Source organism: Apus apus, chromosome 3, assembly GCF_020740795.1.
Source record: "Apus apus isolate bApuApu2 chromosome 3, bApuApu2.pri.cur, whole genome shotgun sequence".
NCBI lineage: Eukaryota > Metazoa > Chordata > Aves > Apodiformes > Apodidae > Apus > Apus apus.
The window spans coordinates 103,882,097-103,903,559 of NC_067284.1; the positions used below are offsets into that span (position 1 = coordinate 103,882,097).

General features: G+C 41.0%; 1 protein-coding gene across 1 annotated transcript in view; it reads left to right on the forward strand.

Annotated features, from left to right (window-relative positions):
- RAB10 (RAB10, member RAS oncogene family) overlaps nucleotides 1-21,463 on the forward strand; it is a 47,361-nt gene that overhangs the window by 12,125 nt on the left and 13,773 nt on the right. The window contains exon 2 of the mRNA XM_051615864.1: nucleotides 14,337-14,397. Coding sequence (XP_051471824.1) covers nucleotides 14,337-14,397 — 61 coding nt within the window. The remainder of the gene's footprint in view (nucleotides 1-14,336; nucleotides 14,398-21,463) is intronic.

Sequence of the window (21,463 nt, forward strand, 5' to 3'; positions counted from 1 at the left end):
TGTCTTCCACCAGCAACTCTGTTGAAAATTTTACCCTGAAAGGGCTGGCTCACAGTTATCTCCAACTCTCTCCTGAGCAAGAATGATGTTTAGATAGCATCTTAGACTGCAGATCTAGTGCTAGGAATTGCTACTGTGGTGGCTTGAGTTAGGGTACTGCCATAAACAATGGTAGTAATTATAATAATTTCTATTTGTAATGGAAGAAACCTGGTTTTCCAGCAATAAGTAGTCAAAAGCATGCATTCTTTTCAGTGAGCTGGAAAAGGCAAACTGTAGACTGTTTCACCAGAGAAAACATGAAAGTTCAAGTGTGGTAACTACCTGGCCTTCATAAAGCTGCATTGACTTTGAAAACCTTCAGACATACTGTGAAGCATGTCAAGCATTGCAAGCTTTCATTTCTCTGACACTGATAGTGACTGCATCACGCAAATAAGCCTCAAATCTGTTTGGAAGCAATTGGAGCATCTCCAGCTCCTCAGTTTTGCTGTAAAAGGGTTTGAATCCCTGCATAGTACCCATAGGTACAGGCAACTTGCTGGTACGCTCTTGGCTGAACCCATCACCTTGATGGTTTGAAAACACAGAATCTTAGAATGTTTTGAGTTGGAAGGGACCTGAAAGATCATCTAGTTCCAAACCCCCTACATGGGCAGGGATACCTCCCACTAGATCAGGTTGCTCAGAGCCTCATCTAACCTGGCCTTGAACACTTCCAGGGATGGGGCTCCCACAGCTTACCTGGGCAACCCGTTCCAGTGCCTCACCACCCTTGTAATGAAGACTTTCTTCCTAATGTCTAACCTGAGTCTCCCTCTTCCAGTTGAAATACCCTTGTCCCACCAGTCCATGCTCTGGTCAAAAGGCCCTCTCCAGCTTTCCTGTAGCCTCTTCAGATACTGGAAGGTACTCTTAAGGTTTCCTTGGAGCCTTCTCTTCTCCAGGCCGAACACAGCCTGTCTTTGTAGGAGGTGCTCCAGCCCTTGGATCATCTTAGTGGACTCACTCTTAACAACTCTATGTCCAAAGTGATGGACGCTCCTTTCTTTGTTTGGTAGTTCCAGCAGTTAAGGAGTTGTAATTTCTGAGGCAAGAATTAACTGATCTGAGTTCCTACTCTGCACTAAGTCATCACTGGGGAAGCTGGGATGGCAGAGAGCTTCCGCGCCCTTTCTGAGCTTTTAACTATAATGGATTGACTGGCTGAATCTTTTTAATGACCTCCACGACACAGTACCTGCCTCTTTGGTAAAGCTAGTGCTTTTGCTGAATGAGTCTTTGTCCCTTTATTTATGTATTAACTGTCTCGTCAATCTGCTGAGTATAAATTAGTTTGGGTAAGTGTTAACTTGAGTTTTATTTTTAAGTAACTTGAGGACAAAATTACTGTTACAGCAAGTAGTGACAAATGTTCTGTTTCATAAACAGAAGCAGTTTGTGTGGAAAGCAGGTTCAGGTACTGTATTTATTTGCTAGCTAACACAGCATAAGTAGGCTCAGACATGCATGAAAACTGATTTAATTGGGTGTAAGTGTACTTGAACATATATAGTGCACAACCTTGGTGGTTTAGAGTAGAATTCCAATTAGTTATGAATTTGTGAATGGATTGTTGGCTTGTTGGAATGCAGACCCCTACCTGCCATGATTTTATGTAGGGACCTAATGGGCTTTGCTGACAAAGATGTTCACAAGGAGATACGGCTGCTTCATGTGATGCCCTCTCTAAAAATATGTGGCTGGCAGAACTCTGATATCTGGGCCAGAAGCTTATTGACTGTATTGGAAAATGAAAGTTGTAAAGGCAGAGAATTAAATCAGCCCTCAAACCTGTAATTAAGCAACACTCAGCAAAGATTATTGCTGCATGGGAGGAACTCTGAAGTGAGTACTGTTTCTTGCTAGAGCTTCATTTCCTTTTTGTTTTCCCTCCTCCCTTACTACCTTGAGAATAAAAACCTTATTGTCTCTTTTATCTCTTGGTATGCATAAGACATCACTCAAATATTTTCTTTGTTAATTTTCTTTTGTTTATGGGAGCCTTGTGTAAGGTTTAGCTGCTGGAATAACAACATGATGAAATTTGTTGGGTTTTTTTTCTGGAAGAAGTAACTTGCTTGTGTTGAAGTTGTGCCTGGTCTCATAGGCCTTGGTGGCAGCGTAGGTGGTGTCAACAGGAAGCTTTTGTTTTCTTTCTGAGCAGAGGGAGTTTTTTTAACATATGAATTTGAACTGTACTTTCACATGACTTCTGAAACTCCTTCCCCAAAATGAATACAGTTAAGTGAAGAGAGATCCTGTGGGACTCTGGCCACTTGATCTACTTCTTTTCTGGGGCCACCTCAGATTTCTGTGCAGTGTGCTATAGCGAGAACTATCTGACACATAGACTTGCACTTCACTAGGCAGAAGTTGCATTAATGCTTATAAATGAGATGAAGGCACCTGGAGAGGAGAGTGTAAGAAGGCTTTATAACTAGTTCTGGCCTGTGAAATGCCTTCTCTCCCAAGTTATTTGCACCAAAGTGAGATTGTCTGAATCTTTGTCATTGTCTGGGATCTCAATTTTGGTCTACTTGACATGAACATCAGGTAGACCCACCGCACCAAACATTCCTGGCAGCTGTGCTTTGAACACATGAACTGAGCTTATGCTTACGGTAAACGTGCCATATTCCTAACTGTTGCTACCCTCGCTTGATGTCCAGAACCTGGTGTGTGCATCCATTTTATTGGCATATGGTTCTTGCCCTGGCTGTCTCCTGAACTTTGCCCAGGCCCTGAGGTGGAATGTGCTAGCTCTCAAATCAAAACCAGGAGATCAAAACTGTGTCACAAACACGCAGACCCCTGGCTGAAGTTCTGGTCAATGTTTCATACCCTGGAGGGTTCATGGGCATAGTTGGGGCAGTCAAAGCTTGCCCAAAGTCCCCTGCCCTGTTGCTTTGCCAGAGGTAGGAAACCGTGGTATTCTGTGCTGCTGCAGTCTCCCTCAATTTAAATCACTAGTGGTGCGTTTGTTAGTCACCCAAATGTGTGGCTGGAATTGCTGAAGCAGAAGCATGTGTGCCGTCATCACTCCCTTTGGACACGAAGGAGAACATGACACCTCTCAAGGAAAGGTTGCTAAAAAACAGGTTGTTTTGAGCTCTTGTGGATTTAGCTTTAGTTCATCAAGACACCTTTCTCTTCAGATCTCTGCACAGGCACCTCTAATTAGTGTTTTTAAACACACATATTGTAGTTCATCCCTTGGAGGAGGCATCCTCTGCTGTATTTTGTACTAATCCTTGCAAATAAACATCATGACTAATTTTCTTACAGGTCAATATTTAAATGTAATGCAGTAGATGGAGTAAGGGAGCTGTAATTCGAGATGTATGTAAAATTCTAAGTAAATCACTGTCCATGGCACTGTTGAATGAAGCAGTGCTGTTTTAAAATGCCTTCCAAGCAGGTGCATGTGGTGGGATCTCACATCGTCCTGTGTGCTGAATGTTACTGGTGCCTGTTGCACCTTCTGATTATTTGGATTTACTGTTCTAATTCCAGGTATGGGGATGAACAGTACTTCATGTTGTAATCAAGCTATTAAACATCTGAACAGTGCCACTTGAGGAGAAGCAGCTTCATGGAATTCTTGGACTTGTTAATACTGTTTGCTTACTTACAGCCTTGTGGGTTCTGAGACCTAAATGTGTGGATATAATATGTATTTTTAAAAAAAAACCAGAAAAGTCTTACTGGTTGTGTTCCACCTAGTATAGAGATCTATGTCTGCAGCTATCCAGTGCGTATAGCAAGGTAGTGGACTTTTCTCTCTTGTAGGGGAGTAAAGTGGAACAAAAGAAATGTCAAGATTTGTTTCTGAAGATGTTCAATTTTTTAAGCACAGGTGGCAAGAATATCAGAGGGGTGGAAGGTGACAGTTACTGTGCAGGCGCAGCAGCCTGGTGTTTGGAGAACAGACAATTGAAAACACCTGTTTCCCTGATCATTTACTTTTATTAATTTATCTTTAAATATTGCCCCCAAGCGCTCTTAAAGAGTTTCTGGAAGCAATATTGACCTACCTTAGAATCAACATGCAAGTGTTAACTTGTGATTTTAATATAAACCTCTGGAGAATGACGGTAGAGGAGGTTTCAAGTGAGGCTAGTAGTGAGAGAAAATTTTGGGTGCACTTGGAAGCTGTAGACTTGGCCTAGATTTAATTTTCATCCTTGAAACAAATTGATGCACTAAAGAAGCTTGCATGCTTATGACTTGGCTGCTGCTTCGAAGGGAAATAGGAACACTTTAAAAAGAATTTCAAGTTCGGAAAGTGCCCTCACTTGGTAATTCTGAATCTGGTAATTCTGAATATTGTTGTTCATTTTTGAACTGGCTGGTGGCTGTGGGTGGAATATGATTTTATGCTGGGAAAGCTTCAGTGAGGCAACTGGGAAACAGTGGTGCCGCATGAGGATCCCCCGTTTCTGCCAGACATGAACATGAGAATGAATTCACAGTCTGTGGCCTTTCCCAGATAAGAGGTCAGGCTGGATAACAATGGCTTTCTATTGTTCTGGGGGGATTAAGCCAGATATTTGGGGGGGATATAAACCAGGGTACAGGATTTGTCACCAAAATGAATATTCATCTGAGTCTCCCCTATCTGTTAGTGTTGATTTGCATAAATCAGATATCCCTACAATGCTGAGTCTTATTTGTTCATGATGTGTGACAGCATTTGAAAGCATAACAAATGCAAGCGTCTACAATAGAAGAATGTAGGTCACACTAAGAAGCTGCTGTCTCACAGGACTCTCATCTGCTTCGTTAAGAATAGATTAATTGGTAGGAGATGACCTGGCATCAGTGCTACTGCTTATGTCCCTTAACATTACCAACTCTGGAATTTTTCCGTATTGATAAGGTATTAGTGAAACTTAGCCTGTAAAGACAATTTTATAAAGACACTATACAATCACACTGGAAAACTGAAGATTCAGGAAAAAGCTATGGGGATGGTTTGGAGGAAGGGTTCAAGGGGAAAGACACTTCATGAAAGAATCTCTAGTTTCATGTTGTGTTCAAAGCTTAAAGTAAGTTGATTGGATTTTGAGAAACTTGCATTTCTAAAAAGTGATCAGAAAACTAATTGAGTGGTTTATTAAGATACCATCATACTAGTAACTATCACTGGTTAAGAATCTTTAGCTTATCTTTATGGGGAGAGAAGTGTGGTCATCATTACTTTTCTTGATACCTGCTGTACAAAACCACCAGTTGTCAGGATAGTTTAGGTACTGTGGATCCCAACAGTCGAAGATACAACTGTTCCCCTGGTAGTTTCTCTGCTTGTTACTATGAATGTTAATAAGCACAACAGTTCTGTGTAGCTGTCGCTATTGAGATGGGGTGGATTGAGGCTGGTGACCTTGAGGTAAGGGAGTAACTACCCAAGTGATAGTTTGTGATGGTACTCAAAGTATGTGATGAGTTGTTTAGGGAATGGGTGACTAGCAGAGCACTTGAAGAAGGTCCTTTGGGAAAGGAGAGGCCTCTATGTAAGAAATGCAATCTGGGAGTGGGAGGATTGACACCAGTGACGGGATGTGTGGGAAAGAGGAGTGGAAAAAAAGAAGTGTAATCACATCATCATTTGTGGCTGGTGGAATTAAAGTAATTAAACCACGTGTTTCTCTTACCATTGTCCTCCCATGCCTCACTGTATCAAAGGCTCTCAAACAGGATGCTTAACTTTGTGGATGTGTTTTCTTACTCAGTTGTTGTGGAACTTTCTTAGACTACTAGAATTAACTGAGAATACGTTTCCTAATGTTTCATATAAGGTTGCTTTATTTAGATGAAACTTCTGGTGCTCTGTAAATGCTGAATTATCACAACTCTAAATCTTGCAGAGCAGGAAGAGCAAGTTTGTGTTGCAGCTCTTGTTTGCACACTCTGCACTAGGGAAATCATAGTGCAGAGAAGATGAAACTCTGAAAGACACAAATCCATTGAATTTCTGTTTTACTGTTGCATAAATCCGTAGTCTTGTTCGTATCTCAAGTATTTTCTCATGCTCCTGGTCACTGTCAAAAATGATGGAATTAAAGGTTTAGAAGAGGAGGTCAAAGACAGCCAAGAGACCATTTCATTGTCACCAGCTCTGTGGTTCCTGATCCCCTCTGTGTTAGTCCTGGGGGCTGCTGCTGGTTGTCACTGTGGTGGCCATGGGAATCTTGCACTGCTTCAACTCATTTTCTGGAGCCCCCTTGCTCCAACTGCTGAGGCTCTGCTCACCCATCCCAGCACTGGGCTGCTCTGTCTGAACAAGTTATGTAGCTGCTCCCTGGCCTGCAGTGGAATAGGTGTCTTGAGTCATTGTAAGTTGGAGCCTGCAAGGAAACTCTGATGTAAGTTTGTAAGGATTTTCTTTTTACAAGCATTTTTTTTGATGTAAGCATTTATTTTAGGTCTGATCAGTGTGGTGGTAGCCTTTAGTTAAAATGAATGGGAACCTGCAGCATGGTCTGACACTGAACTGTTGTCTGCCATCTGTGTGCAATAAGTACCCAACTTTATTTAAAACTTGCTTTCTTTTGCAGCAGTTTGTATGGAGTTATTTTTGGCTAATAGCAGCAATCAGATTGCCTAGTTCCATGTATTCAGCTGGTGAGAGATACCTGTTGCTGCCTCTGTTCTCCATCTGGCTAGGTAGTTTGATTACACTGCTCAGCTTAAATTTTTTGGAAGCTTCTTGCAGTGTCAGGATATACAATTTTGGTTTTACAGCTAAAGTTACCTTGAGGGCAGAACAGTAACTCAGTCACTGACTAAGGGTTGTTACCTGGTATAGTTTCATCCTTTTGTCTTCTGCCTATTGTTCCCTTCCACTAACCAGAACAGGCAAGTTCAGAGACATCTTGTTGGTTTTTTAAAAAAGTTCTATTAATTACTAACTTTATTGTTATTTTTCTTTCATATTATTCAGTTTTCTTTATTTTTTAATTTTTGCTTTGTCTTACAGCAGTGTTTGCTTATAGTGGATAATGTCCCTTCAGCTTTTGAACTTGCCTGCAGTAGTTGGTACACTTGCATGTTTTAGTGTAAGGACAAGAAAAATGAGAGAAAAGCTGACTGTGCTACATGTGATCAGGGCTAAAGACAAGGGGCAAGTTCAATGCAGTGTAATCCCTTATGCCTGATGAGTGAGTGGCTTGTTAGAGAAAGTAGTTATGATCTAGAGCATCAATTCCTTACCTGGATCTGCAGTTTCTCAGTACTGCTTAACAGAAGCCAAGTAGTCCAGGTTTTCAGGTTTCCTTATTGTCTCAGTCTCTCTTATAATCTCATTCAGACTTGCTTTAGCAAGCAAGAGTTTGTGACTTTGTCTAGTGACTCCTTTGATTGTTTTATTACAATTTTACCAGGAGAAAGAAGGCACTAGAGATCCAGCTTTAGAGAATTCCACATGAGATCTAAGCTGCAACAATAGGGGAGGATAATGTGGGTTCCAGCTCCTTTTAGAGACCAGTTACTAGAGTTTCCTCTGCAGTGGAAAGTCATGCTTTCTGCCAAAGGTGACAAATCTGTATTTCAGAAAAAATTGCCATGCCTGTAGAGGCTTGTCCTAGCTAGCCTAAAGCTGCCTCCTGTTTCTTACCATGTCAGATGAATTTTTCTCTCTCAGATAAAACTTAAGCTTTTTCTCAAGCTTTTGCCAAAGGATGAGTCTGTGAATAGCTAAAGTTTCCCGGAACAGTCTGAATGGTGAGTAGTTTGCAGACTTTCAAAGTATTCCTGAATATCAAAAGTTGATTCTAACAAGTGGTGCTTTGTGATGGGTGCCTGTTCTTTTCTTATCTCTCAGGGACAAGTGAGAGGAGGCATCCCAGGGAGCTGGCGAGAGCTACAGCTGCCTTCCGGACAGCCCTTGCTGAAAGTGATAACTGCAGTCCTTGCAGGAAAGCACTCCTTGGAATTTCCTTCTGAGGAGTGGGAATTAAGATTAATTATTTGGCAACAATCTATAAAGTTGTCTCCAATAAATGAAGTGCTTTTAAGAAATCACTGCAGTATCGAACCAAAATTCAATTTAAATTTTGCTAAGAAGCAAGTTTGTTTGTTTTTTCAGTAAGATATGGAGCTAAGGTTCTTTAAAACAGGTTCATATACGTTTGTGTAATCAATGTGTATGTGCACAGGTCTCTGTAGAGCTCAAACTGAATGGTGCCAGTGTGCCTAGATGCTAAATGGTCACCTGATCTGGGGCTGTTGCTTCTCTGAAATAAACTCTTCTGTCTGAATCTTGTGCTTCAAACACCTTTCACACCAAGTGCAAAGCATTGTCTCAGCAAAGTCCCTGATCCCAGTATAGGAAAACCCAGGGTTGAGACTTTGTTCTGTGCTGAAGGTGTGAAGAAAGGAGACAAACTTCAGAAATCTCATTAATAGAAGCCTCTGAAAAACAGTATTTTTACTTAAAACATTGAGTGTGATTGGGATTGTTGGATATTCATAGTGTGTAGGTATGAATACCTTGTAGAACAAATATTTAAAAGACCTATGTAGTAACGGAGATCACAAAGTTCTTAATTAAAACCAGAACTCTTGTCTCCTGCTTGCTATGCCTGTGTTGGGCTTTCTTTGGAAGGAGAAAGTAAATTTACATCTGAGACTTTCTTTCAAAATACTGTATCTTACCTACTTCATTGATAACAAATGTTAGTGTCTTGTAGTCTTAATAAAATCACTTTATGAAGTATTAAAGCTTGTTTGAAAGACATGTTTACTTTGGAGAGTTTTTAATTCTGGACTTGTGTTTAGAAAGGTTGTTACTGGGAGTGTTAGAAGAATCACCTTTTATTAGTGTTATGCTCAAGACATCGATAAACTTGATAAAGCAGTATCTGGCTTAGGAGTTTGTTTCCAAAGTCATCTTCTGCATAAATGTGTTATGCTTGAAGTCTTACAATATTCTAAACCTTTCTGGGGAATTAAGGGATCTCATAATCAGATAGTTGTGTAGAAAGACTAAACAAATCTCTACAAAGGTCTCTGCCCCAAAGTTGATTTTGTGGTCTTAAAAGCTTCCAGGTTTAGTTACTGCTGTGTCTTCCTGCTGTTGATAAGTTTTCTTCCATTGCATTTTTGCATTCTAAATAAAAACATTTTATGGCTGTTTATTTGGCCCGACTGTAAGCTGTAAACATAGCTGAAGGATACAGATTTTCTTTGTGCTTCGGTGATAGTGTTCTTGTACAAACTAGGTATGTAACAGTTTGTGCTCATTGTGTTCCTGTGCCAGAAGTCATGAGGCTGTGTTCCTTCTGACTTTGTGAATTTGAAATTTGTTAATTCAAAGAAAGATAGCAGATTTGTTTCTGCTTGGTCAGTCTCTTTCTTGACTTTGGCTGGTATTTCTAAAAACTTTGGCTGTAAAGATAAGCTTTATATCCTTTTGTGACTATTAAATGACTTGCAACAGCTCCACCTTGCTTCAGTTGTTTTAAGTGGATTAGTGGGGGGGATGTTCAGGTGTGTCTTCCAACCCCTGGAGAAAGTGCTGGAACTCAGGCTGCAAACCTCTTCCTTCCTCAGAATTCCTGACCACTGGGAGGAGTGTGAGTGAGGAGGGGGCCATCCTCATGGCTCCTGCTGCACATCAGAAAATCTGCGTGTGGCCTGAGTTCTTCTGTGTTAATTTGGGTGTCAACAGCTGTAGTAAGGACACCGTTAAGAAAAATTCTTGCTGGTGCCAGAGCCTGTAGCACGAAGGTGGGCAGCTTGAAGACACGAGACTTGTGTATGAATTTATACACATTTGCTTTTCTTCCCTGAGTTGAAAATACATAATGCTGCTCGAGTACATTTGCAAAGCAATTGCTGACAAACGAAATACAGAAGGCAGTTACCAACACGCTGCTTACAGCCTGTGGTTGGTGGTGCTGTGACCTGCAGCCTGGCTGTCAGGCTCCCAGCGTCACGGCCTTGCCTCTCTCTTGCCCTACATTCCGCTTCCTACCGCCCAGTGTCCTCACCCAGCTCAATGCTGTCTTTGTTTGGAAAGAATGCAAACAAAATTTGTGCTGTCTGAAAAGGGCTAGCTCATCATTTGTAGCTCCGAAATGGACTGCAAAATAACTTTTTCTCCCTCCCTCTTGTGCTGATGGCATTCCATCTTTTGCTTTTTGGGAATAGTTGATTTGTGATTTAGCAACAGAAGAGTGATCTTTACAAAACCTTGGCAAGGCCTTGAGAAGGTGTAAAGTGATATATAACTGTTTGGATGCAGTGATTATGGATTTAAAACAGACTGTTCTGCTGACGCAAGTCCTGGGTCTTCATTAGTATCTTTTGTCCGAGAGCAATAGAAACTCAAAACCGTTGAGCAAATAGTTCTGTGTTCACCAAGACATCCAGATATTTAAATCTTGACAAATAAAGCTGGAGGGCTTTGTTATGAGTCGTTGACAATAACCTCTACTGATGTAGGGAAGGAAGAGTTTGACTTTGGTGGCCTGATGCATAAGTCTGACCTTCCAGTTCCTCCTGGTCTGCATGTTTACCGTGACTAGGCAGAAGTGACTCTCAATATTTGTTTAAGGGCAGATCTTGTTTGCACATACCATGAGATCAACTAATGGCACTTGTTAAGCCTTGAAGACCAGTAACCTAAAGAATCAAAAAGAGTTCAGTTTTTGTTCAGACCTGGGCTCATATATTTCTGTAAGGAACTGGTACAAATTGGAAAGAAGCCCAGAAGTGAGCCAAAAACCTGGGATGATCTGGCTGTAAGGAGTCACAGTTGTTAACACTGTGTGAACTATACTGAAGCACAACAAACATTTCCCATTTTTAATTTGCAAGTCAGGAGTTTCAGTAAGTTTTTTAGGCTGGCAGTATACTCCCAGGTTTTTCTGAGAGTTCCAGTTTGCTCTGTTGAAGTTGAGTAATATCTTATCGATGCTTAATGAGGGAGTACTTTCACGCTCATCTTTAATTCATTAGTTCTGTCATTATCCTCCTGGGATAGTAATATGTCTGTTCTGCTTGCCATTCAGTTTTTATACCTGTTACCCTCAAACTCTTCCCTGAACTTAGTGTTACTGGAAACTGCCCATACCTGTAATCTCTCCAAAGCCTTGTGTTTCTGGCAGCACGATGTCACTGGTGACTTCTTTGGAAAGGCCTGGAGCTGAATGGGCTTTATAACCATGCAGAAGTCTTGTTTGTCCAGTCTGCTAAAACTACTTTGGAAGTGTTTAGAGGCAAATAGTAATTGCTATTTATAGCAACCTTTCTGTTATGAGGGCTGAAGTGGTATTATATTGTAATTGGAATGGAAGCTGAGTATAACTTGAGATTAGAGATTTATTTTATCCCCAAAGACTAGTGTTAGCTAAATCCCTGTCAGTGCAGAGAAGAGTTAACTTCCTTGGCTGGGTTAATAGCTTACTTTATCTTAACATGTAAAAAGTGGCTGTCAAACATCCTGCTTTATCTGGGCAGGACCTAAAAGTGAGTGTCCCTGTGTAAAATACTTTTAGTGATGGTCTTTTGGCAAGCCATTTGTTTGATAGTGTTGCTGTGGAGCGCTACATCATAGCAAACAACTTAGTTAAACGCTACAAAATGTGGGAATAGTGAAGTGTATTTGGGACAGTTTGGTATGTTGGGTTCATTGATTCAGCGGATTTATTTTTCAAAGCACAAATGTATGGTACTAGCTAGATTGATTCATAAGTTTCACTGGAATTGAGTGATGAAGTACTGCTTTGGCTAATTGGAAGAACATGGAGCACTGACCTGAAACAGAGGTCTAAAGGTCCCAAGCTGATGTCCTGGAATTAGTGCAGAACCTTGGCCTTTAGTCACTGTACTGCTTTGAATCCTTATAAATGGAGAATTTTGCTCCTTTACAATCTGGTTCATGTTTATGAAATACTTGCTAACTGTAAGAGGTGCTGCATTTGGTGTTAATTTAATGGTTATTCTCCAGGTTCCTTTTTGGCTGCATATATGGTAGGCGTCCATCTAGCAAGTGCCATCCCAGTTCCTCTCCCTGTTCAACAGAGGCCTGTGGGGAGGGGCATTCTCCTCCATCATCTAAAACTGTATAGCCTTTCCCAGACAGGCTCTGGTATCTTGATTTTTATGTGCAAAGATTATACCAATTTAATATTTCAATGTTAAAATGAAATAGTGTGTGTAGTATAGAGAGCTAAAAGGTTCTTGATTTGGTCAAGTTGAAAGCAGACTTCCCATGTAGACTTCTTATGTAATAGTGTGTTTCAGAAATTCTGTTTAATCTTACATGCTATAAAATGACCTTGTAAATTTAGGAGGGAAGTTTGTCATTGCAGCTGCTGCCTTTTAAAAAGTCTAAATTATAAGCAAGTTTTTGGAAAGTATGAAAAGTTATCAGCAGTGTTTCTGTGATTTCAGTAGGAAGTCAGCATTCTGGCATCTAGTTACTGTCAGAGCATTTTGAGAAGATGACTTGTAGTATTCCTGCTCTACTGGGTATAGTCTGTGCTAATAATTCTTGTAGGCCATTTTGGGAGGAGAAGGTTGAAAAAAGATGTGGTCCTCAAGGCTCTCCTGCTATGAAGGAGCTGGTGGTGGGGTCCTTACCCTGGTTTGTCTGGCGTGGCCTCTGCCTCTGTCTGAGCCCGTCTCTCCTGGGGAAGAGTGATTAGTTTGTACATGATGAGCAGATGAGGTTCCACCAAGGTCCTACACAATGTTCATATTTCCCTGCCTTGGATGGGGAGTCTCTGCCAGGTGCCTGCAAGACTGTATTTGCCTGTTTGAGAGTTGCCTTGCGTTGGACTGTAGTTACTCTGTGACAGTGAGATAGTCGCTTCAGCCCTGGGTCTGCTGTCTTTGCCTTGTGAAAACAGCTGTTGGTTCACTGAAGCAATTCTCAGGTAACAGGCACATAATTAGGCATTTTGTACTGCTGACACCACTCTCTTGTTTTTATCCTGTCTTCGAGAATAGCAGTTTCTTATTTTAATCTTCCTTGGTACAGTGCCTCTCATTTCTGTAAGCAGTAGACTTCAAATGGGACAAGTTATTTTACCAGAATTGATAATGAAAATATGAAATACTGATTGCAGGACTGGTCTCAGCTAAGGATCTGTCTTCAGTTTGATAGTTTCTTTTTTCCCAAGTCTTCTCCGGACAGCTCTTGTTCATCTGCTCAGTTCTTGCAGATCCTGTAATTAAATAGCTTCATGCCATATCATTCCAGCTTTAACATAAGTTAACACTTGAATTGGTTTCTATTAGGTGATATTGAAAGTACATAATCTTACTCATGCTCTGTCAAGGTGGTCCCTGCCTACTCCAAGTTTTGAGAGTTCTGGTTTACCCACTTCTGTCATGTCCTGACTTTGCTTGTACCACGTCAGAGGCCAGAGCAGGGATGGACCTGGACAAAGAGACGTGGTGGTTGGGTGCCAGCTTCTGCTGATAACTGCCGTTTATTGCTGGTTGAAAGCTTCATGTTGCTTAATCCCTTCTGCTTACATTGCTGAAGCTTGAGGCTGACTCTACAAACCACGTGGGTGTGTGTTCAGCTCAAGAGACAATCTGGGGCTTCTGCTGCTTGTTTGAACATTGTAAAAAGCAAGATGACTATTTTTCATAGACTGAAGTCTTGTCACATGCTCTAATGTAGGTTCTTGCACTGACTGCTTTTTTCTTAGGTTAAACAGGTAACAAGCATTAAGATCTCTATAGTTAATGTTACGGGTAGATTATTTGAACAAGATTAATGGAAAGGAGAATCTTGGGGGGAAAAAAAGGCTTTTTTTTTTTTTAGGTTTCTGAAATGGTGTTATCATGCAAATTAGGTTTAAGAGTTAATAAATAATTAAAATTCACCACAACATTTCACATATTTTTTTCAGCATATGCCTAATATTGTGGTTTAATAATTTTTGGGGAGCTAATTTTTTTTTTAAAGGAGAGAAAAACTTGCTATTTTGTTTAGGATGTTTAAATTTGTACCCAAACTCCCAAACTTCTTTTTGGAAGTTCTCCAGAAAAATTGCAAAACCTGTTTTGTTTTCTTAAAAATAGGCAAGAAACATAAAAGCAATTGCAAGTCAGATCTTCCTAACAATGTTAGATGAAAATGTCTGTTGGCTAATTATAGACCCTTTGAGACCCTTTTTGTGGTGGTCAGTGTGCTCCTCTTGCATTCCAGCTTACTTGGTTTACCTGATAATTCAGTAAAAGAAGAAAAAAGCTTTCTGGAGCAGCTGTGAGTTGATGTGGAATAGCCTTGTAAATAAATACTAATTACTTATTTATGTGTTTGTTTATTTTAGGGATAGACTTCAAGATTAAAACTGTTGAGCTACAAGGAAAGAAGATCAAGCTACAGATATGGTGAGTAACAGACCCAAGAAGCTTCTGAATTGCTTCTTTTCCAGACAGATTTTCATGAGAAGACTTTGCTCTGAGACTACATTCAAGTATCTAGTTTTGTAGCTGTGTTTTGTATTTTCAGTGGTGGTAAAGCTCCGTGTGTATTTCCCTACACATTTTTTAAGAAACTGGGAAGAGATCTGTGTGTTGTGTTTTTAAACAGTGTTACTGACTCCTCTCTTGGACAGGCTGTTGGCAGTCTCCTGTTTGGGAGGACAGGAACCTCACAGCCTGTGATTTAGTGGGAAGTGTTTTAAACCTGGAATTTTTAAATGAGGAGTTGCCTCAAATCTATGACTTTAAATTTATTTCTAGCCTTGCATTGGGTCAGGAAGAAAGTGCAATCCATGCCTGTACTTATTTTGTGTTTTTTCATAGTAAACTGTGGAGAGTCTCTCAACTGGCTGAAAACATGACTGCTTTTCTGTGAGAAAGTCTAACGAGGCAAAACTTAAATCCTTTCCTTTCAGCTTGCTGTGCATGTCTAACTCGAGATTTTTCTTCTGGTTTAATACAGAAGAGACAAGTAGGTCAGGAAAGTTAATGGCTTCTCCTAGACTCTTTTTGTGTAGACGTACACGTGTTGTTGGTACATCCTCTTTTACTGAGAGTTCAGAACTTCAATTTGGTTATAACTTGAATTTGTCCACTCCCTTCCCCTCACCCCCCCAATAAAAACCTTATATGGCTTGATAGTGCTAACCTTTGTAGATGCAGATGGATGGGTTCCAGTGGGAAGGAGGTACTGATCTTCCTCTGTCTGGACAGTTGTTCTGGTACTGTAAAATTCAGTCATGGAAAGAACCCTCTAACACTTGTCTTCAAGTTTCAGAGGACAGGCATAATTTATTACAGCTCTGGATTTATGGAGGATCGTTCCTCCTAACATGCATGTCCTAAGTCAGAACAAGCAAAGCTGATACTGTTCAACAGTGCACATATGCCTGAGATTTCCTAGAATGACTATACATATTTATTCTGTTTCCTGGAACTAATTGTAATATTTGCATCCTAATTACACACCCTCTTTGAGCCTGTGAGGGTCCTCAGTGGTCTTCAGGGGTCACTGATGTGTCCTTTGTTGAGCTCTCTTTTGAGCATCCACAGTACAGGTTAGGCTGCTGACAGGTTTTTTCTCTCTGTCTTTGGAACAAGTAAGAGTCAAGCACATCAGTATAGCTCTATAAGGCATAATGGAATGTTTCTCTTGTCACTTATTGTTACAGGCCTCAACTTGCAGGCACGAGCTGCTTGCAGGCATCAGTTCCGATGCCGTAGAACCAGCTGAATGATTCTCCTTCCTAATGAATGTTACCACCCCTCTGAGCGTGTTCCTGTCTCCTAGTTGTTTCTCATGACCCAGTCCTGTGAGACCTCCTTAGCAGAAGCTGGCCAACTTAGTAATTTTTGATTTGTGCCCCGCAAGGGAAGGAGCTGTTGGAGTTGGTTTTGTTGTGTAAGCTGCGCTGCCGGTCGATAAGGAAGCACTTGCCTGATGGAGTAACTTGGCACACTGGAATGCCTCAGCGAGGAGCTGTGGAGGGCAACTGTCTCCATAAAGACAGGGGTTTGGATGGAGCTGTCTGAGGAAGGAGGAGTGTAGTGGCATTCAAGTGTAATGCAGCTTCACTGATTGACTTGATGAGAAGCTCTTGCTGTGTGGGTTCACTAGACTGTTAACAGTCAGATTTTCAACTTGGATCAAGCCCTAACTTCTAACAATCTTTTTGTGTCCTATTTTTTACCCCAGCTGGATGGGTGCTCTGCATAACTGTGGGATTAGAAAGGTAGAACAAAACATTGGAATTACCTAGGTGTTAGATTAAACTTAGGATGAAGTTGAAGTCATAATGAAGTGAAAAAGGGAAAATATGGAAAAATGAAGATGTTTAATGTGTATATAGACAAAGAAGCAAGCCCTAATGAAGCTGCAGGCATTGCAGGTTTTAGTGCCTTAGGGAAATGAAGAGGGATTGGGGTGAGCCAAGTTTTATGAAATTGCAACTTTTAGATGTTGCAAAGTTGCGAGGTCCTTGCCTGAATATGCTTTTTGTTCCTGCGAGTTTAAAATCTCACATTTGAAATGAAACTTGGAAAGCAGAAAGTGAGGTTCCTATGGCATACACTTCTGATGAAAAAAAAAAATATCAAAAATCTAGGCTTTGTAATTGCCAGCTTTTCCTGTACAAGGAGTTTTGCCCAGCAGTGGTTTGGTGGCTAGAACAGCAGTGTCTTTTGGAGAAGATACTTTGTGCAATGTATCTATATTTATCCACCGCTTCCTGTATTTAAACTCCCCACGTACTTCTACCAGTTGTGTAACATATTTCCAGAACTACACTCCACTCCTGCTGCAGCAGCTTAGTAAGCAAGGGTTGCGTTTAGTGGAACATTCCCCTTCCAAACCTGAAGTGGTTCTTGTAGCTTTTCTTGTGTCTAGGGTATGGGTCATGCTTTTATAACAGGTAAATGTGCAGGTCCTAACATAGCTAAGTCAACAACACAAGTCTTCTGAGTTATAGGTAGCACTTACACTGGGACACAGCTCTGTTCTTGGATCAGAGGATGACAAAAATGTGGGTGGTGAAGAGAAAGCGGACCTTCAGTTAGAACAGATGAGACCCTTGGTCCTTGTGTGCTTCCATTAGTATCATGTTTCAGGGGTGCTTGTATTTCTGGAGCATATCCATGCTCAGACTTCAGAGGAGGAATGACCACTGTTTTACTTTTGGGTTTTTCCCCCATCTGAAAACTCCTATTCCACTTTCCTTGTCTACAGAAAAGCTAAGAAGGGACTTGTGACAAGGGGATGTAGCGATAGGACAAAGGATCATGGTTTCAAATTGGAAGAGATTTAGGTTAGACATTAAGAAGAAATTCTTTGCTGTGAGGGTGGTGAGACACTGGCCCAGGTTGCCCAGAGCAACTGTGGCTGCCCTATCCCTGGAAGTGTTCAAGGCCAGGGTGGATGGGGCTTGAAGCAAGCTGGTCTAGTAGGAGGTTTCCCTGTCTATATCAAGGGGGTTGGGACTAGATGATCTTTAAGGTCCCTTCCTACCCAAACCATTCCACGATTCTGTGATTTGTGAGGTTGCCCAGCAGTTTGCCCTGTTACTTGTACTCACATCTGAGCTGCTTCTGGTGGCTTACAGAGACAAGACACCGGAAGCAGTGACATGGGCCCAGTCCAGAAGTGTAATTCCAGCCATGGCTCTCCAAAAGTGTCACCATGTCCAAGTCTAACCGTCTGTAATGCTCTTTTCTTGCTTCCTGATAGTCTCTTTTTGTTGGAAGCCTGGGCAGTTTTGTCATTATTGCTGTTATTGTCATCATCGTTATTATTGGTGCTTATGCAGATTGAAACCTTTTTTTATCCTTTTTTTTTTTTTTTTTTAGCTAGTGACATTCAGCTGTTTGCTAAATGACCTGTGGTGACAGAATTTTGTACCTTAAAGAACTTAGTTTGTGTTAACAATTTCTTAAATGCCAGATTTCCTTTACATAGAGTTGCTCAGTATTTACAAAGGAGCTGCGTTTAATGAGCCAGTGACAAACCTGTCACTTACATAATCAGGTTTCTACATCAGTGGGAGTGATTAAGTATTTGATTGTTTGATTTGATTTATTTGATTATATTGTTATTTGATACCGGGTTGGATGGGGCTCTGAGCAACCTGATCTAGTGGAAGATGACCCTGCTCAGTGCTGAGGGGTTGGACCAGATGACCTTTAAAGGTCCCTTCCCAGCCAAACCATTCTGGGATTTCATGATTATGTAGGATTTGTTATTTACATAGGTGAAAAGTGGTTTTCTTCTCACATACAGAAAGTAATAGAAATAAACCGTTCCTGAGTTTAAAGTTGCTATATTGATTACCTGCCTCTTGCTGATCTGTATAATCCTCTATTGCCCACATAATAAATCTTTCTCATGCTGCCTACCTGGTACAGGAGCTGCTATCTGGCTGCCTGCAAAACTGTCACAGTGTTTTACTCAGGCTAATACTGGTTTTTGTACCCCTTTGGGTGGGGTGCAGTCTCGATGGGCAATGAAACTTAGAGAAAACAGATCAAACCAACACTTTCTACTACAGTTCTGCTTCTTCCCTACACAGAGGGATAGCTAACTGCCTATTCCTGGGCATGGAAAGTGAGCACACATGGCAGTATCTCAGTGGTGCCTTGACCTCTAAAATATGTATATTTAGGAATAAAGCAAGAATACAAAGGCCAAGCTGAGTTAAACCTTGCCAGAGGTGATACTTCGCAGGTGTTAAAAAGTGGGGTTGCTGTTCAGCAGGGATTAAGCTGGGTGGGTGGGACACAGCTCTTGGGACTGGTCTCCTGAAGGACAGAGCTTGTTCATCGCACATGCATCAAGAGGGGGACTGGTACATCAAATTTGGGGTGGTATCACATTAAAAAAATGAGTATTTTCTTGTTCAGGTTGTTGCACTGTTAAGAAAAATTGTTGATCTGACAGTACATGATATGATGCCATATGCAAAGTCACCAGTGGTGGGGCTTAAGAAAGGATTGGGGAGAAAGGAATTAAGAGTAGAGGTAGGAAGGGTGTGACCCGGAAGACTCAACACTAATTAATGTTTTGAAAAATACTAATATTTTCAGTAATCATTGTAGTTCAGAGAAATAAGAGGAAACAATGTAAAAAAAGGTGATGTTATCATTGCAAAAGATATGAGACACTTTTGAGGAATACAGTAGTAGAGCTAAAAATTCAACTGTGAAGAGTGTAATATCATACACTCCAGGAACTCTGTTAGGATTGCTTTGAAATGGAAACTGAAAGGCTTAGGCATCCTGTAATTCACTAGACCTATTAGCATAATGCTGCAATTGAAAAAATGAGATGTAATTTTTCTCATAGAGTGGGTGTAATCATTCCCAGTGGGCCAGCAAGTGTCACAGTCTAACATAATACACCATTTTGATTAGTGTGTTCTAGAAAGAAAAGGGCAAGGAGGATGACCAGAGGGATGTAATAGCTATTTTAGGAAGAACAACTGGAAAGATTTTGATTCTTCAGCATGCCAGAGAAGTGACCAAAGTGCATTTTAAAAATCTTGAGTATGTTGGAAAAGGGAGATAGAGTTGGATATGTCACTGCCTCTTCCAGTACTAGAGCGTTAGCTCTAACCCAAGGCTAGAAGGTGGCACCACCTGCAAAACACCAGGAAATAAACTGTGAAACTCCGCATCGCAAAATGTGGTAGCTGCAGATGTATGCAAGTTTGCAAGGGATTTCCCAAAGGAACAGTCTGTTTGGAACTGTTAAATACACAGATGTGAGAAGGAAGGACTCTTCAGCTCAAGGACAGTGGAAATGAAAATCCACCAGCACGAGTGAGAGAGACTCTGGGAGAAGCTCTAGCTCAGCATAATGGGGGTGAAATAGAGAAAGGGGAATGTGGGAACGAAAAAAGCCCAGATCAGCCAGCTCTCAGAATAGAACTTGATAAATAAATTTATAATAGAATTGTTTTGGTTGGAAAAGACCTTTAAGATGACCAAGTCCAATCGTTAATCCAGCACTGCCAAGGCCACCACTAAGCTATGTTCCTCAGCATCACAGCTACACAGCTTTGAAATCCCTCCAGGGATTGAGACTCCTGTTATGCTATTGCTCTCCCAGGATCTCTCTTTTGAGTTACTAAAAAATGTTTTGTGAAAACTGGTTGCAGAAAATACAGCCACTTTCTGGTCTCTCTGTCCACAGACTCCCCAATCTGGGGAAACAACTAAGAACTTCAGGGGGTGATCCTGAAGGTGGATTTACAGGATGTTGGTACTGGGAGAGTGGCTCCAAAACTAAAACACCCCGAACACTCTGATGCTGACTGTTGAGTGCTGGAGGAATGGGGTAGGGCAGAAAACCATTCAAGAAATAACTGCAGTATTTAGGAATGGGTTTCTAGGGATTATAAAGAGCAGGGTTATATGAACAGTACGTGAGTGATTAGCCTTTTCAAAAGGTCCATATTTTCTTCTCAAAGTCAGGATAGTAAGTAATTGTGAGTTTCCTTAAGAAGCCACGTGGTGTATAAATGTCTAGTCTTACACTAGTCTCAAAGAGTAACCAAAATATATGGGTAGAACTGGTGAGTGACAGTTGGTACTAGTTAGCAAAGTGCTTGATTCTCGTGTGCCAGGGACAGGCTTTCTGCAGAACTGCTGCCCCAGGAGCACCTCTGCAGCCTTGTTGCAGTGTGGTGACTTGCATCCTTCGGGACAGAAAGTTGAGATCTGAAAGGCCAGACCCTGAAGAACTTCCAGAACTGTGTAAGACAAATGAACTGTTCCTCGTCAATGGGGTGTGAAGTAATCCCAGTTGTTGATAGTGTTGTGTTAATAAGGAAGCATTATGATGACAAAATTGCTTCAGTAATAAACTGAAAAACACTTAACTCAGAGATTTGAAAACATACCAATTTTTTATTTTTACCTACTTGGCTGCTCTTCTGACCCTCCTGTCTTTTTTACATAAAGCTTGTATGTCAGTGGATTTTCCTGCAGTCCTGTTGACTGATTCCAAGTTTTAGAAACAGCCTAATTTTTTTAATATGCGGCTCTTAACTGTGTAGAAGACCATAAAGTAAATTTTTTCTGTCAGTGAATCTTTACTGGAAACACTTTTACATGGCTAGAAGAGTGTCCTCAGGATTTTGTTTTATTCAGCAATGACCTCATTGCAAAAGCAATCATCTGACCTGGAACTTCTGTCCAGGTGAAGGGATTGTGCAGCAGCAGAGCTATCCAAAGTAGTCACATGTGTGGCAGTTCCCTGTTTTGTGCAAGTCCTTGCATTTAATAAGATAAAGCTGCAGACAGCACCACTAACTAGGGTACAATCAGTCTCGTTAATTTTTGCAGTTACCCTATGAATATCTAAAAGTTAACTCCTGCTGCTTAAGAGCTTTTGAAGGTGTTCACCATGTGCGTAGCTCAAGGTGGAAGTGTCTCTTTTGGCAGGGCAGTCTGACTTGCTGTAAAACAATTAGTTACTTCA